This window comes from Micromonas pusilla (assembly GCF_000151265.4).
Source record: "Micromonas pusilla CCMP1545 genomic scaffold MICPUCscaffold_13, whole genome shotgun sequence".
Taxonomy (NCBI): Eukaryota; Viridiplantae; Chlorophyta; class Mamiellophyceae; order Mamiellales; family Mamiellaceae; genus Micromonas; species Micromonas pusilla.
In genome coordinates this window covers 775,947-791,237 of record NW_003315894.1, presented here as the reverse complement: position 1 = coordinate 791,237, position 15,291 = coordinate 775,947, and the positions used below count along the sequence as shown (strand labels likewise).

Below are 15,291 nucleotides of genomic sequence, written 5' to 3'. Positions count from 1 at the left end.
CGATCCACAGCACGGTCAGCGGCACGCGCGCGCCGTGCTCGTTCCACTCCTGCGTCATGCCCACCTTCACGGCGAGCGCGCCGACGCGCTGTCGCTTCGGCAGCTCGTGCGGTCGCGCGATCCCCATCGTCTCGAACTGCCACGGTCGCAGCAGCTGGTCCCGCACCATCAGCCCGCGGCTCCCCACGAGAGCGCCAGCGGAGGACGCGACCGAGCGACGACGCGACGAGCGCCGCGCCGCGATCGAGGAGCCGCCCCCCCGCGGAGGCGGCCGCGGAGGCGGCGGGCGTCGCGGACGTCGACGCCGCGGAGGAGACCGCGAGCGCGCCGAGCGCGCGACGCAGCGACCGGAGCATGTCGCGCTCTCCGAGCGCGGGGCGCTGTGATCGCGCGCGTCGCGGTGGAGCGCATCGCGTCGAACTCGAAGAGTTTCGGCGACTCGACGCGATGACGAGCTCTACTCTTCCCGTCATCAATCAGTGCGACACGCGCGCGCGATGGCGCCGCGCACGCGCTTCGCGATCCTCGACTGCGAGGACGCGGACAAGTGGGACGGCCACGCGATCGCGATCTCGCGCTTGTTCTCGAGAGCGGGCGAGCGATGGCGCGTCCTTCCCGCGTCCTCCCCGCGCGTCCTCCGATTCGATTCGGCGTCGTTCGCCTCCGTCCGTCCATCACCCCGCTGACGCCGACCTCGACCCCGCCGTCGCCCTCCTCCGTCTCCCCGCTCGTCGCCCTCCGTCGTCCGTCGTCGATCAGGGAACACTTCCGGTGCTTCAGCGGCGAGCTCCCGGAGCTCGCGTCGCTCTCCTCCTACGCCGGGCTCGTCGTCACCGGATCGCATCACGGCGTCAACGACGGCCGCGGCTGGATCGACGCGCTTCGTTCGTTCCTCGCCGAGGCGTGCGATCCCTCGCGAGGCGTGCGCGTGCTCGGCGTGTGCTTCGGGTGCCAGATCCTCGCGCAGGCGCTCGGCGGCGCCGCGGGGAAGAACCCGCGCGGAGACGGCGGGTTTACGCTGAAGCGCGAGCGCGTGACGTGCCATCGCGCGATGCTCGAGCGCGACGACTACCAATCGGCCGCGGCGTCGTTTCCGTCGTCGAGCGCGGATTCCGATTCTGTCATCATGACCGTGTTCGAATCCCACGGCGACGCGGTGACGTCGCTCCCGCCCTCCGCGACGACGCTCGCGACGTCCGCCACGGCGCCGCACGAGATCTGGAGCCGCGGCGACAACGTCCTCGCGTGGCAGGGGCACCCCGAGCTCAGCGCCGACGCCATCGTCGCGAAGATCGTCCCGCACGTCTCGTCGTTGTCCGAACGACAGCGAGACGCAGGCGCGTCCTCTTCTTCACACTGGTTCCCGTACGACCGCGTTCGTTCGCGCGGTGGACGTCGTTTCTTACTAAGGACTTTGCTTCCCGGCGTTCGTTTCTCTCCGCCCATCACCCCACGCTTTCAATCCCGACACACCGCGACGCCTCACAACTCCGCTTCTGACGCCTTTCAACTCCGCCCCGATTTCATCGCTTCGAACGACGGAACGACCCTCAGCGGTGGAGGACTTCGAGACCGACGACGTCGACGGCGACGTCGCGAGGGACGCGATGCGGCTGATCGCGATGGGGCGCGCGTTCTTGAGAGGGGGGAAGTGCGAGGGCGACGACGCGGACGTCGTCGCCGCGCATAAGGTGCGTTCTATACACTGGTCCCCATACGACCCAGTTCGCGTGGTGAACGCCGATCCTTAAGGACTTTTGCCGTCGTCTCTCTCCGCCCACACCTCGCTTTCAATCCCCGCCCTCGACGCCTTACAAATCCATCTGACGCCTTTGAACTCCACCCCGATATTCGCTCGTATGGAACGACCCTAAGTACGCGTGCGACGAGCGTTTCGCGCGATGCGGCGGCGGCGGCGGCGGCGGCGGCGGGGAGGACGACGGCGGGCTCGCGTCCGCGGCGGCGCGGGACTTCGTCGCGAACTTTGGGAGGAAGAGCAACGCCGGGAAGGAGGAGCCCGGGCGCGGGCGCGGGAACGAGCGCGCCGCCGCGTCGAACGGCCGGGACGCGTCGACGGCGCCGCCGCGGGGCCCCGCCTCTGGCGACGACGCGTTGAAAGCCGCCGCCGCGGATGCGTTCGCGAAGACGTCGAAACACCTCTCCGCGGAGCTCGCGATCGTCGCCGCGGAGTTCAGACTCTCCGCGGACGCGCACGACGAGGCGTCTCGGAAGTTCGACGCGATCGCGTCCACGGCGGAGGACCTTCGCGCGTTCGCGGGGCGTCTGAGCGAAAAGAGCGAAAAATTGTCGCCGCTGCTGCGTTCACTGCGCGGCGTCGACGCGCAGGTCACGGCGCTGGAGGAGGTCGCCGCGGCGATGGCGACGCGCGCGAGCGAGCTCGAGGCGAAGCTCGTCGCGCTGGGGGGGTCGATCGCGCCGGAGTGACGATCGCGATCGACGACGCGCGAGGCGAGGAGAGAAGTCGTCGGCGGCGGCGGCGGCGGCGCGTCGTCGTCTGTCGTCGCGTCGTCGTCGTCTTTTGTAGATTCAGTTTTAGTACCTGCTAGTAGTCGACGCTCTTCGAGCTCGTCGCGGACGCGCGTGCGCTGCGCTACTCCAACGGCGTCGCATCGCGCATCAACGCGTCGCTCAGAACCTGCGCGATTCCGTCCGTGTTCCTCCCCGGCGCCGACGGTTCCCTCCACGAAAACGTCAGCAACGCCGACGGCGCGAGCCCCGCGCCGGCGACCGTGCCGACGCGCGCGTACCCTCTCCCTTTATACCCGTCCCCCGCGCCCACCCCGAGTGATTTCGATTTCGCGTTTCCACCGCCCGCGCGCACCCCGAGTGATTTCGCGTTTCCACCGCCCGCGCCGCCGCCTTCCCCGTCCGTCGCGTCGCCGATCAGAGGCGCGTTGAGAAAGCTCACGGTCGTTCCATACAAGCGAACGTCGGGGTGGAGTTGAAAGGCGTCAGGGGTGGAGTTGAAAGGCGTCGAGGTGTGTCGGGATTGAAAGCGAGGGACCCTGGGCGGAGAGATGCGCCGGCAAAAGTCCTTAAGGATCGGCGTTCACCACGCCAACGCGGTCGTATGGGGACCAGCGTATAGAACGCACCTCAACGCGAACGCGCGAAAGTGCTCCCTCAGCGCGCCGCTGACCCACTCGCGCACGACCGCGATCGGCTCCCTCGGCATGAACTTCCCCTCCAAGACGCACCCGTCCGGGACGCGCACGCGCACGGTCACCGGTCTGGCGTCGGCCTTGTCGTCGTCGTCGTCGTCGCCGTTTTTATTCATATTTTTTTCTCTCCACGCCTTGGTCATGAGCGCGCCGGCGTTCTCGCGTCGCTCCGCCGCGGCTTTAAACTCCGCCTGGATCTCGCTCGCGTCGCGCTTGAAGTACTCGTCCGGGAGCTCCGTCACCGCGGCGGCGCACGTCACCGCGGGTAAGAAAACGCGCGTTTCTCGGCCGTTACTCGGTGGTTTCGTCGGATCCGCCCTCGGCGGCGGTTTCGGCGTCGTCAACGCCGACGCCGCCGCCCGCGACAACAACCCGGCGGACACGAACCGTCGTATCGCCACCTGAAACGGCGCGACATCCCGCACGCTCTCCGGCAGCGCCAAGAACGCGTCCCCGCTCTCGGGCTCCTCGATCGCGACGAAGCCCAGCGCCTCGAGGAGCGCGACGCCGCCGTCCGCGCGCGTCGTCGCCGCCGCGATCTTCTCGTTGGCGAGTCGAAGCCTCCGGTACCTCGCGTCCTCCGGCGACGTCGCGACGTTCGCGACGACCCTCGCGAGCGTCGCCGCCGCGCCGACGGCCACCGCGCGATCTGGGATCGCGGCCAGCCGCGCGATCGCGGCGTCGATCGACGCGCAGGCGGGGTGCGAGAGGTCCGCGTCGATCGCGGCTTCGGACGCCGCCGCCGCCGCGGTGGCCGCAGCGCGCTCCGCTCGGCGCTTCTCCCTCTCCGCGAGCACCTCGCGCCGCATCGCGTCCACGTCGATGCCGCCGCCGCCTCCGCCTCTTCCTCCTCCGCCCGCGCGGCTCAGCGCCGCCGCGCCGGCGCCGCCGCCGGCGCGGGGAGCGGACGCGCCCGTCGTCGACCGCGCGGCGGCCGCCTCGAGCGCCTCCCTCTTCGCGCGCTTCCGCTCCTCGTCCTCCGCCTTGGTCCCGAGCGTCTGCCCGGACCCTTTGAACTTCGAGCTCTGCGACGCGTGGACGGAGGGAGGCGGGAGAAGGGGAGGGGGCGACGCGTCAGACGTCGGACGCGCGGATCCGCGAACCGCGTCGGGAGGGCGCGAACGGAATCTGAACGACGAACGACGACCGGACCGGACCGATCGCGGGGCGTCTCCTCCTCCGCGCGGCGGACGGGCCCCGAGGAGGGCTCGCGTCCTCGCGCACCTTGAACGGGTTGTGCATCGTGCGCTGTGCGTGCGCGCGCGCGCGCGTGGACCGTCGCGCGACGACGAGTGCGGGCGCGCGTTTGAAGGATGGGATGGAAAGAAACGTCGGTCGCGATCTCGCGGGCGGGCGCTCAGACGACGAGCAGCGAGTGCGCGCGCAGCGTGGAAAAACTTCGTTCGACGCGACGAGCGTTACGACGACGACGACGGCGGCGGGAGGGTTCGACGCGTCTTATTCTCTACACGCGGCGCCGCGATGTTCTACGGCTACGTCCTGAGGCGCGCGTCACGTCGTGCTGTTCACCCCTGACGCGGACGCGAGCGCGGGAGAGGGAGCGGCGGTGAGAGGGACGGCGGGAGGATGAAAAACGACGCCGCGCGCGCGACGATGTCGAATGATGAGAGAGATGCAGATGCTCGTCGCTTGGTTCGTCGCGGCGATGGGGCTTCACGCCGCGACGGCTAGTTGAAGCCGCGACGACGGGGGCCGCGACGCGGCGCGGCGTCGTCGACGCGACGCCGCGGCGCGACGCGCGGCGCGCGCGGGCGTCCGCGTCGGCGTCCACTCTGACGCGAACGCGCGCGCCGCGCTGCCCCCACGCGATCTTCGCGTTCGACGAATGACAGAGAGCCGGGAACGTCGCCGCCGTCGTGGGTCTCGAACGGCGGCGACGTCCGCGCGATGCGGCTCGCGAACGCGGTGGGCGGCGGACGGCGAGAAGGCGAGATGCGAGAGGCGAGAGGAGGGAACGACGTCGAGGCGGCGGAGGAGGGCGACGGCGTCGCGTCGGTCGTCGCACCCGACGCGACGAATGATGCTGGCACGTCGTCGGCGTCGCTCGACGACGACGCCGCGGCCCAGACGCGGCACAGCAGCGTCAACGCGGCGAGGAACATGACGCCGTCGAAGAGGATCGTCCCGCACTTCCCGAAGCCGCGGCGCATCGCGCGCGGCTCGCGAAGGAAGGGGACCGCCGCGCGTCACGCGCGCACGGCGGAGTGTCGCGACGCCCGTCGATGTCGATCGCGCGGCAACATCAACAGACGAGAGACGACTTTTTTTCGAGCACCGCGCCGCGCCGCGCGTCACACCGCGTCACACCGCGCGATGGCGCCGACCGCCGCGGAGACGCGCGCGGCGGAGATCGCCACCGGACTTCCGAACGACAAGCGCTTCATCCTCGAGCTCGAGTTCGTCATGGCGCTCGCGAACCCGCGATACGTCCACCGTGCGCGCCCTCCCGCCCCGCCCGCGTCGATCGAACCGCAGCATCGCGAAGAAGCGCCCCTCGCGCGCTCGGACGGATCTCGCCGTCGTCCTCGTCCTCCCTCCCTCACCCGCCGCCCCTCCCCGCGCTCCCGCCGCGCAGACCTCGCGGTGAACGACATCCTGGACGACCCCGCGTTCGTCGCGTATCTCGACTACCTCTCGTACTGGACGCGACCGGAGTACGCGAGGTTCGTGCAGTACCCGCACGCGCTGTATTTTTTGGAGCAGCTCGAGGATCCCGCGTTTCGAGCGGCCATGCGCAACCCGCGCGCGTGCGAGCACGTGTTCGCGGCGCAGTATTATCACTGGCAGAACGCGCGGACGGATCGCGCGAACGCGAAGATCGCGGCGGAGGCGGCGGCGGCGGCGGCCGGCGGAGGCGGCGGCGGAGGAGGAGGACGGGAAGCCGCCGCCGCGTGATCGGGGGATCAGCCGCGGGGGTCATCCGCCGTAGGCTCGTAGCGGAGAGGAGGAAGGAAGCGACGGGCGGGGCGAGACCCGCGCTGTGTGTCGTGGGTTCTTCTTTTTCTCTCTTTCTTTAGTATTTCACGTTAGCGATTCGTTCTTCTTCGATCTCGAACGCGCGCGACCGTCGCCGTCGCCGTCGTCGTCGTCGTCGCCGTCGCCGCGAAACGAAACGTCTCTCCGATCAAAATGTATCATTTAGTTCGGGGTGAGGCCGATGACGCCGCACGCGAGCCTTCCGCCGGCGTTGCCCGTCGTCTTGCTCGTCTTCCCCTGCGTCCCGGGCTCGGAGTGATCGCCCGTGCCGAGGTCGTCCTCGAGCTCGTGGATCACGCACGCGCGGCCGACGATCGTGTTGGCGCCCGAGAGGGGAATCTGCGCGTCCTCGATCTCAAACGCGCACCCGTCCTTAGGGTCGTTCCATCGTTCAAAGCGACGTCGGGGTGGAGTTCAAAGGCGTCAGAAGCGGAGTTGAAAGGCATCGCGGTGTGTCGGGATTGAAAGCGAGGGGTGTTGGGCGGAGATGAACGACGGGAAGTAAAGTCCTTAAGGATCGGCGTTCACCGCGCCGACGCGGTCGTATGGGGACCAGTGCGAATAGGAGAACGCGCCTTGGTCGCCGTCACGTTGCCCATGTCTCCCGCGTGACGGATCTCGTCCGTCGGCGCGCCGTGCGTCATCCCGTTCGGGTTGAAGTGCGGCCCCGTGGACATGCAGCCGTTCGTGGTGTCGCCGAACTCGTGGATGTGGAACCCGTGGAGGCCCTCGGCGAGGCCGGAGATGTCGCCGACGATTTTCGTGGGGCCGTCGCCCGACTGCGTGAACGTCACGGTGCCCTCGACGCCGGCGGTGCCGGTGAGGACGCAGACCGCCTTCTTCTCGTCCGCGGCGCGGACGACGAGGGAGGCGGCGCGGCCCGGGGATGCGCGCGGGGTGAACGCCTTCGCGGAGAGCGACGCGCTGTCGGATCGCGTCGAGGGAGGCGCGCGCGTCAGCCGTCGATCGATCGATATCGATAGAAAAGGGTTGTCTATCTTCTAGGGTTGCGGTGCGATTTTTATCGATCGACCGATCGGTCGACGAGGACGCGATGACGAGGGAACGCACCGAGCGCACGCGCAGTTCGCGCCGCAGACGTGGCGGGCGGCGGTCGTGAACGTGCAGGTCGTCGTGGCGGCCATCATCGTGTCGTGCGTGGGTTCGCGCGAGGGGGGAATGACGCGGTTCCCCCTCTCGGAAAAAAGAAAAAAGTGGCTGATGGGCGGATGACGTGTCCGAGGCTGCGGGTTCAGTCGAGTCGAGCGCGGCGTAGACCGTCGTTCAGGGTTCAAACGCGTCCGAACGAAGCCTTCCGAAACCGTCGAGTCGGCTTCGAGAAGTAGAAGTGGGCGTGTCGGCGCGTCGCGCTCACGGAAAGCGCATCGTGCATCATATCGTCGCGCGCGACCGCGCCGCGATCATCTCGAGCGCGTTCGGCATGTCCGCCGCGTCGTGCGTCTCGCGCGCGGCGGTCGCGGTCGCGCCGCGCGCGCCGCCGCGCGCGTCGTCGTCGCGACGTCCGACGACGCGCCGCGTCCGAGCGCCCCCCCCTCGCCGCGACGCGTCCGCGTCCGCGACGGAATCCACCGCCGCGGAATCCACGACCGCCGCGGAAGAAGCCCCCGTCGCGCGCTCGCTCGAGTTCATGGTCGAGATGGCGTGCGGGAAGTGCGTCGCCAAGGTGGAGCACGCGCTCGCGCACGTGCCCGGGATCGACGCGGTCGCCGCGACGCTCTCGACGAACAGCGTCCGCGTCGTCACCGCGACCGCGTCGACGGATGCCATCGTCGCCGCGATCGAGCGCGCGGGGTTCAACTGCAGGCTCATCGGGCAGGGCGACGTCGGCGCGTTCGGCGAAGAGCTCGCGCGGCGGCTCGGGACGAATCTTCGGACGCTGCGGCAGTCGCTCGCGGCGGTGGCGGAGTTCAAGGGAAGCGCGTACGGCCACGGATCGATCGCGGGCGTCGTTCGGTTCGTCGCCGCGGACGAGCGGAACACGCTCATCGAGGGCGGGCTGAGAGGGTTGAAACCTTTCGCGACGTACGCGATGACCGTGCGCGCGTACGGCGACACGACGCGCGGGTTGGAGACGGTCGGCGAGGTGTACGACGCCGCCGATGACGATGGTGACGACTCGAGCGAAAACGCGCGGCGGGCGGCGGGGGACATGGGGACGCTCGTCGCCGACGCGAACGGGGAGGTCACGATCGTTAGCCGCGTTGTGGACGCGCGTCTGAAAGCGTGGGACATCATCGGGAGGTCGTTGGCGGTCGTGGAGCAGGGAGGAGGAGGAGGAGGAGGAGGAGGGGAAGATGGAACGTCAACCGGCGCGGCGGCGGTGCTCGCGAGGAGCGCGGGCGTCGGCGAAAACTTGAAGAGGGTGTGCGACTGCGACGGGACGGTGATCTGGGAGTCGAGCCCGGACGACTTCACCCCGGTCGTCGTGAAGAAGAAGCTGGTGACCGCGGTCGTCGAGAAGAAGAGCGCGTGAGGGACGCGAGGAGGGCGGGTCGGGCCTCGAGCGAGCGAGCGTCGCGCGCGAGAGACTACGTGTACACGTAGTAGAAGTTCTGAAAATTAAACGACTGCGATTATTTCGCGGCCTGGCCTGGCCCGATTTCCGGTCGCGCGCGGCTTTCCCCCCCCCTCGTTCCCGTTTAGGCAAGATCGTCGCGCAGTTGGACGCGCGCCGCTCCACCGCGCCTCGTCCCCCCCCCGCCGTCATGGCGCAACCTAAACCCGGTCAGTCCGGGGAGGAGATCGAGTGGAAGAGCGACATGTACCCGGGCACGGTCGTCAGCGCGACTCTGGAGCTCCGGCACGCCGCGGGGCTCAGGTGCGATTCATTCGTCGCGTCCGTCGTTCGATTCGTCGTCGAATGGATCTTACTTTGCGCGCTCTCCGCCTCCTTCGTCTCTCCGCGCGACCGCCCTCGTCCTCTCTCGATCGCCGCCGACCCCCACCCCCCTCCCCTCCCTCGCGCGCAGCTCTTCCGTGATCGGCGCGGTGCAGACGGACCCGAACGACCCCGACCGCGTCTACTACGCGGTCGCGTCCACCGTCGTCGTCGCGTCGCTCGCGGACCCGTCGAAGAATGCTTTCCTCCGCGGGCACGACGGCGACATCGCCGCGCTCGCGGTGTCGCCCAGCGGTCGGTACCTCGCGTCCGGACAGGGCGTCGGCACGAACGCGGACGTCGTCGTGTGGGACCTGAGCACGATGACGGAGCTGCACCGGCTGTCGGAGCACGACGAGGGCGTCGCGTGTCTCGCCTTCTCGCCGGACGATCGCGTCCTCGTCTCGGGCGGCGTCGCCGCGGATGGCAAAATTTTCTGTTGGGACGCGCGAACCGGCGGGATCATCGCGAACGGCGCGCTCGCGCCGGAGGAGTGCCGCGCGGTGACGTTCTCGAGCGCGATCTACGAGGGGACGTACTACACGTTCGCGACCGCGGGCGTCGAGGCGTGCGTCGTCTGGGGCGTCGACGCGAAGCGCGGATTGCTCGGCGGCCAAAAGTGCGGCACCGGCTTCCAACGCCGCGTCTACGTCTCCGTGGAGTTCTCCCCGGACGCGACGATGCTCTACGCGGGAAGCACGTCCGGTGACGTGACCGAGTTCACGGTCAACGGATGCGTTTTGCGCAACGTCGCGGTGTGCTGCAAGTCGAACGCGGCGTGCGTGCTGAGCCTCGAGTACCTCGGCCTCGCGAAGGACGCCTACCTCATCGGCGGCGGCGACGGCACCGTATCCGTGTACTACCCGAAGCGCCCGCCGACGCCGATGGACACGATGGAGCCGCTCGCGACGCTGAAGGGCGCGGTGACGTCCATCGCGAAGATCGCGGCGAGCAACCAGGTTGTCGTCGCGACGGCGGAGGGAAACAAGTACGTCGTCTCCTTGCAGACGCTGAGACCGGGCGCGGCGAAGAGCGTGTGCTACGAGGAGTCGCACATCGCGCCGGTGACGTCGGTGCTCTTCGCGCCGACGGACTGCTTCGGCGGGCAGGAGAGGCTCGTGTCCGGCAGCGCCGACGGGTGGCTGCGCGCGTGGAGCATCAGCGCGGAGGGTATGGCGATGGGGACGCTGCGCGCGCAGGAACGCATGCGCGGCGGATTGAACTGCGTCGCCGCGGTGCCCGGGACGATCCTCACCGGGTGGGGCAACGGGCACGTGTGCGGGTTCCGCGACGGCGACGGCGCGCTGCTCTGGACGCTGCCGGACGCGCACGTGGACGGCGTGACGTGCATCGCGGTGTCGAACGAGCGGCAGTTTTTCGTCACCGGCGGCGCCGGAGGTGAGACTGCTTCCCATACGACCCCGTTCGCGTGGTGCACGTCGTTCCTTAAGGACTCTTTTCCCGTCGACACTCTTCACCCGCGCTTCCCTTTCAACGTTTGACCGGTACGACGTTCGACTGACCGATCCCTTCACCCGCGCAGGCGACGTGCGCGTGTGGGACGTCGCTTCGCGGCAGCTCGTGTCGACGCTCAAGGAGCACAACGCTCGCGTCGTCGGGCTCGCGGTCCTCGCGGGCGACGCGCACGTGGTGTCCGCGTCGAGGGATCGAAGCATCCTGACGTGGGATCTCATTCGCGAGCGTCGGACGACGCAACATCTGCAACGCGTCGGCGGCATCAACGCGTCGGGTGCGTTCTTTTTTTCACGCCGGTCCCCGTACGACCGCGTTCGCGTTGTGAACTTCATTCCTCAAGGACTTTCTCTCCCGGTCGACGTCCCTCTCCGCGCACCACCCCTCGGTTTCAACGCCCGACCTCGTCGCCTTTCAACCTTAACTGACGACGCCTTTGAACTCCGCCTTTGAACTCCGCTCAGTCGTGAAACCGCAAGGGTCTTCGTACGCCGACGCCTCCGCCGAGCCGGACGGCGCGTCCGTGCCCATGGTGACCGTGGGGCAGGACCGGAGCCTGACGTTCTGGGACCTCAGCGAGCAGCAGCCGCTGCAGATCGTGCCGGGGACGCACGCGCGGGAGTGCACGTGCGTCGCGCTGTCGAGCGAGGGCGTCCTGGGCACGGGAAGCAAAGATCAGGTGCGTTCTGTACAAAAGTTTTTCACTCATCGTTCGGTTTCAACATTTGATCGCGTGGGTCCCTTTCAACTGACCGGTGAACTTTTTTTTACCCTCAGATGTTGAAGCTGTGGGATTTCGAGAGCGGTCGGCTGCTCGCGTCCAAGCACGCGCACTGCAAGTCCGTGCTGTCGCTGAGCTTCAGCGCGGACGGGAGGACGCTCGTGTCGGGCGGCGAGGACGGGGTCATCATGACGTGGGCGATCGACGTCAAGAAAGTGGACTAGAAGAAGAGAGAGAAGGATGGATGGGTGATGGGGAGGGTGGCGCTCTTGCTTGTACGTGTAGTCTACGTAAAAGTAACTCATGACTCTGACGTTTGACCGATCTGGCGCTTCGACCGATCGGTGACGTGCGCTTGAACCTCCGATCGATCGTTTTCATCGCGGACAACGAAGAGACGCGTTTTTGGACTTTTAATTTCGTCAGGACCGGCTATTTTCGTCCTCGGCTTCGACAGCCGCGTCTCGCGTCGTCTCAGATCTCGCCGCGCCGAGTCCAGATCGCGCGGCGATGGGGGGCGGCAAGGGCAAGAACAAGTCCGGCGGCGCGAAGAAAGCGTCGAGGAAGGGCTCCGGCGGCGGCGGATCCGGCGGCGGTGGCGGCGACGCGCGCGGCGGCGGCGCGTCCGGTCGCCTCCCCGGGTCGTCGAATCCGCGCGGCCGGCTCGCGCTGCGCGACGTCACGCGCGGGACCGCGGCGTCGCGCGACGCGTTCGTCGCGTTCGTCGCCGACCGCGTCGGCGCGGAGGACGCGGTGCCGCTCGTCGCGAGCCTCGCCGCGATCCGAGAGAACGTCGATCGCAACGCGCCGCCCGGGCACGTGAGAGACGCCGCCGCGCGATGGCTGCGCGCGTTCGAGAAGATCTCGCTCGACGACGACGACGACGACGACGACGCCTCGATGACCGCGCGGGGAGACGAGAAGGCGCGCGCGCGCGGAGGGCAGCGCGATTCGCCGTCGTCGCCGCGGACGCCGTCGCCGTCGCGCGAGGGCGTCGCCGGCGCGGTCGCGGACGACGCCGCGCGCGGTCCGACGCCGAGCGCGCGCGACGACGGCGACGACGACGACGACGACGACGACGCGTCCCCGTCCGCGTCCGATGACTTTTCGGACGAAGAGTCGTCGTCGTCGTCGTCGGACGGAGGCGCCGCCGACGACGACGACGACGACGACGATTTATACGACGCGCGCGCGCGCGCGGAGGAGGACGCCGACGCGCGACGACTTCGCATCGGCGACTTCGTCGTCCTCGACCGCGACCACGGCTGCGCGACCGCGGCCGCGACCGCGGCGACTTCCGCGGCGGGTGCGACGGCGACGGCGGCGACGACCGCGCCGCCGCCGGCGCTGACGCTGACCGCGCGCGTCTCCACGCGCGAGGAGTGCGCGGACTTCCTCCGCCGCGGCCTGGCGGAATTCGACGAGCGCGACGACGACGAGCTCGAGCGCGACGTCGCCGCGACGTCCGGGGGCGGCGCCGGTCGATCGCCGACCGCCGCGCCCTACCCGTCGCCGCCGACGGCGTCGGAGGCGTCGAAGGCGTTCTTCGCGACGACGCCGAGATGGAACCCCGTCCTCTTCGGCGCCATCGCGCGCGCGTCGTACGTCGAGGCGTCGCAGCACAGACAGAACTTGTGCAACTTTAACCTGGAGTGGCGCAGGGACCACGCGAAGATCGCGGGGTTGCATCAGACCGCGATCAACGCGGGCGCCAAGTTTGCGAACCTGCCCAACGCGTGCGTCAAGTGGCTCAGGCTCGACAACGCCGTGCGACGACTGCAGCTCAGGGTCTCGGGGATTCGGTACGAGATGACGCTCTTGAGGGACGTTCACAGGCGACGCGAGATGGAGATCAAGCACCGGTTCGACAGGGAAGCGAACGGCGACGGAAGAGACGGCGGCGGCGAAAACGCCAACGCCAACGCCAACGCCAACGCGGCGGACGGTGCCGGCGCCGGCGGCAAACCCCGCGAACGCGGCGTGGGAAGAATCGAGGGCGGCAAAAAGCTGAAGGCCCGCCTCCACGCCGCGCTCGCGGCGCTGAAGGAGGAGACCGCCGCGATCGAGCAGGACATCCAGAACCGCCACCACGCCCTCGGCGACGACAACGCCGAGGTGAGACTGCTTCCCATACGACCCCGTTCGCGTGGCGCGCGCCGTTCCTTAAGGACTTTTCCCGTCGACACTCTTCACCCGCGCTTCCCTTTCAACGTTTGACCGGTACGACGTTCGACTGACCGATCGCTTCACCCACGCAGTCGCTGTGCGCGCTCGCGACGGACGCGGTGATGGCGTACAACGCGCACCTCGCGACGCTGGAGTGCGACCACGTCCACGAAGTGCTCCGCGGCGCGCGCGCGGAGGCGGAGTCCGCGGAGGAGGAGGGGGAGAATCGCGCGGACGACGACGACGACGACGACGGGACTGCCAGGACGCTGCTGAGGACGGACGTCGCCCCCGGAGGGTGGCGCGACGCGGGCGTGGACGGCGACGGCGATCGCATCGAGGACGTCTGCGGCGGCGGGCGGGGGGGGCGCGGGCGCGGAGCGGGTCGGCCGCCGCGCGAGGGAGGCAGCGGGGGCGGCGGGGGTGACGGCGACGGCGACGGCGACGACGCGAAGCGCGCGGCGGCGATGGCGGCGGTGGACGCGGCCGTCGCCGCGGCGAACGCGGGGGGACCCGGGCGCGACGCCGCTGACGCCGCCGCGAGCGCGATTCTCGCCGCCGCCGAGGCGAAGAAGCACTCGAACGCCTCATCGAGCGCCCGCCCCGACGCGTCTTCTATCGCGACGCCAGGGGCCCCGAAGGCGCCTCCGAAGAGCGCGGAGGTGGAGCGGTTTCTCCGCGACGCGCGCGAACGCGACGCGCGGCGCGAGGAGATGCTTAAAGCGCGCGGCGAACGCGCGGACGAGCTCTACTCCGTCATGCGACGGTGGAACGAGAGCGGCGAGAAGCTCAAGACGGGGGGGTGGAGCCTCGCGGGTCTCGTGCGGCACATCGACTGCATCGATCGGAACGCGCTGCGGTGGCTGATCGACTGCCGCGCGGAAGCGCGCGATGCAGAGATGGAGGAGCGCGAGAGGCGCGAGGAGGCGAAGCGCGAGCGCGCACAGCTGTGCGCGGACGCGACCGCGACCGCGACGGACGAGACGCGCGCACAGCTGTGCGCGGACGCGAACGCGACCGCGACGGACGACGACGCCGACGACGAATACCGTTCTTCGCCGGCGGCGGTCGCCATCTTCCCCAAGAAACTCACCGAGGAGATCGCACACACGCTCACGCTCTTCAGCGACGCCGCGAAGCGCTGGCGAGGAGAGATCGTCGCCGCGAACGACGCGATACGCGCCGACGCGCACGACATCGTCGCCAAGGTGATGTTCGAGCAGACCGTCGCGGTCGCCGCGGCGGCGTACGCGGAGCACGAGCTCTCGCGGCACATGGACGAGCTCGCGGACTTTGGCGAGGAGGAGAAGGCGGGCGCCGCGACCGCCGCGAAGAGCGCGAGGGCGGCGAAGGCGAAGGCGAAGGCGAAGGCGAAGGCGAAGGCGGCGGCGGGGATCGAATCGGCGGCGGCGGCGGCGGCGGCGGAGGAGGAGGAGGAGGAGACCGCCGCGGAAGAGGAGGAGGCGGAGGCGGCGCTTCCCGCCGCGGCGCCTCCTCCCCGGTCGGTCGTCGCTTCAACTGAGATCGTCCCCGCGGCGCCGCGCGAGTATCGCGGCGGCGAGGACGACGACGACGGGTGCGTCGGCGACGACGAGAGCGGCGGCGAGAGCTCCTGGATGACCGCGAGCACGAGACGGGGGTCGAAGCGCGCGGCGGCGGCGGCGGCGGCGGCGGCGACGACCACGGCGACGACGCGCGACCGTCCGAGGGTCATCACGAAACGCGCGCCGCCGCCGCCGCCGCCGCCGCCGGGCGCGTCGACCGCCGTCTCGTGGTCGCGGTCATGCAGGAGCTGTCGCCGCTGCTGTCGTCGTCGACGACGCAGTCGTCGTCGTCGTCGTCGCCGCCGTGGT

General features: G+C 69.6%; 7 protein-coding genes across 7 annotated transcripts in view; 5 read left to right on the top strand and 2 right to left on the bottom strand.

Moving 5' to 3' along the window:
- Nucleotides 1-484: 484 nt before the first annotated feature.
- On the top strand, nt 485-2,578 carry MICPUCDRAFT_52848 (uncharacterized protein). The gene is made up of 4 exons (XM_003063082.1): nt 485-619; nt 760-1,379; nt 1,555-1,691; nt 1,876-2,578. The coding sequence occupies exons 1-4, from the start codon at nt 498-500 to the stop codon at nt 2,443-2,445; spliced, it is 1,449 nt and encodes a 482-aa protein (XP_003063128.1). The 5' UTR covers nt 485-497; the 3' UTR covers nt 2,446-2,578.
- Nucleotides 2,579-3,070: 492 nt separating this feature from the next.
- On the bottom strand, nt 3,071-4,424 carry MICPUCDRAFT_48745 (uncharacterized protein; the record flags this gene model as incomplete). Its single annotated transcript, XM_003062878.1, has 2 exons — nt 3,071-4,207; nt 4,407-4,424. The coding sequence occupies 2 exons, from the start codon at nt 4,422-4,424 to the stop codon at nt 3,071-3,073; spliced, it is 1,155 nt and encodes a 384-aa protein (XP_003062924.1).
- A 1,092-nt stretch (nt 4,425-5,516) lies between these two features.
- On the top strand, nt 5,517-6,098 carry MICPUCDRAFT_21963 (uncharacterized protein; the record flags this gene model as incomplete). Its single annotated transcript, XM_003063081.1, has 2 exons — nt 5,517-5,637; nt 5,779-6,098. 2 exons carry the CDS (start codon nt 5,517-5,519, stop codon nt 6,096-6,098), a joined length of 441 nt encoding a protein of 146 aa, XP_003063127.1.
- A 108-nt stretch (nt 6,099-6,206) lies between these two features.
- Nucleotides 6,207-7,350, bottom strand: MICPUCDRAFT_36200 (uncharacterized protein). The gene is made up of 3 exons (XM_003062877.1): nt 7,251-7,350; nt 6,755-7,103; nt 6,207-6,551 (listed from the first exon to the last, which is right to left on the bottom strand). Exons 1-3 carry the CDS (start codon nt 7,325-7,327, stop codon nt 6,342-6,344), a joined length of 636 nt encoding a protein of 211 aa, XP_003062923.1. The 5' UTR covers nt 7,328-7,350; the 3' UTR covers nt 6,207-6,341.
- Nucleotides 7,351-7,620: 270 nt separating this feature from the next.
- On the top strand, nt 7,621-8,673 carry MICPUCDRAFT_52844 (uncharacterized protein; the record flags this gene model as incomplete). The annotated part of the gene is made up of 1 exon (XM_003063080.1): nt 7,621-8,673. The coding sequence occupies one exon, from the start codon at nt 7,621-7,623 to the stop codon at nt 8,671-8,673; it is 1,053 nt and encodes a 350-aa protein (XP_003063126.1).
- A 193-nt stretch (nt 8,674-8,866) lies between these two features.
- On the top strand, nt 8,867-11,595 carry MICPUCDRAFT_71081 (flagella-associated protein FAP196-like protein). Its single transcript, XM_003063079.1, has 5 exons — nt 8,867-9,018; nt 9,170-10,476; nt 10,622-10,828; nt 11,016-11,230; nt 11,329-11,595. The coding sequence occupies exons 1-5, from the start codon at nt 8,906-8,908 to the stop codon at nt 11,494-11,496; spliced, it is 2,010 nt and encodes a 669-aa protein (XP_003063125.1). The 5' UTR covers nt 8,867-8,905; the 3' UTR covers nt 11,497-11,595.
- Nucleotides 11,596-11,782: 187 nt separating this feature from the next.
- MICPUCDRAFT_42577 (uncharacterized protein) overlaps nt 11,783-15,291 on the top strand; it is a gene marked incomplete at both ends in the record, with an annotated part of 4,696 nt that continues 1,187 nt past the window's right edge. Inside the window, 2 exons of the mRNA XM_003063078.1 lie at nt 11,783-13,387; nt 13,531-15,204. Coding sequence (XP_003063124.1) covers nt 11,783-13,387; nt 13,531-15,204 — 3,279 coding nt within the window. The remainder of the gene's footprint in view (nt 13,388-13,530; nt 15,205-15,291) is intronic.

Excerpts from the sequence above, each read along its gene's own strand:
- MICPUCDRAFT_52848 (XM_003063082.1), top strand. The coding sequence starts at position 498 with ATGGCGCCGCGCACGCGCTTCGCGATCCTCGACTGCGAGGACGCGGAC. Across the intron at positions 1,380-1,554 it reads GTTCCCGTACGACCGCGTTC|CGGTGGAGGACTTCGAGACC; the intron begins GTTCGCGCGGTG and ends AACGACCCTCAG. Across the intron at positions 1,692-1,875 it reads ACGTCGTCGCCGCGCATAAG|TACGCGTGCGACGAGCGTTT; the intron begins GTGCGTTCTATA and ends AACGACCCTAAG.
- MICPUCDRAFT_36200 (XM_003062877.1), bottom strand. The coding sequence starts at position 7,327 with ATGATGGCCGCCACGACGACCTGCACGTTCACGACCGCCGCCCGCCAC. Across the intron at positions 7,104-7,250 it reads GCGAACTGCGCGTGCGCTCG|CGCGTCGCTCTCCGCGAAGG; the intron begins GTGCGTTCCCTC and ends GCGATCCGACAG. Across the intron at positions 6,552-6,754 it reads GCAACGTGACGGCGACCAAG|GACGGGTGCGCGTTTGAGAT; the intron begins GCGCGTTCTCCT and ends AACGACCCTAAG.
- MICPUCDRAFT_71081 (XM_003063079.1), top strand. The coding sequence starts at position 8,906 with ATGGCGCAACCTAAACCCGGTCAGTCCGGGGAGGAGATCGAGTGGAAG. Across the intron at positions 10,477-10,621 it reads CGTCACCGGCGGCGCCGGAG|GCGACGTGCGCGTGTGGGAC; the intron begins GTGAGACTGCTT and ends TCACCCGCGCAG. Across the intron at positions 11,231-11,328 it reads GCACGGGAAGCAAAGATCAG|ATGTTGAAGCTGTGGGATTT; the intron begins GTGCGTTCTGTA and ends TTTTACCCTCAG.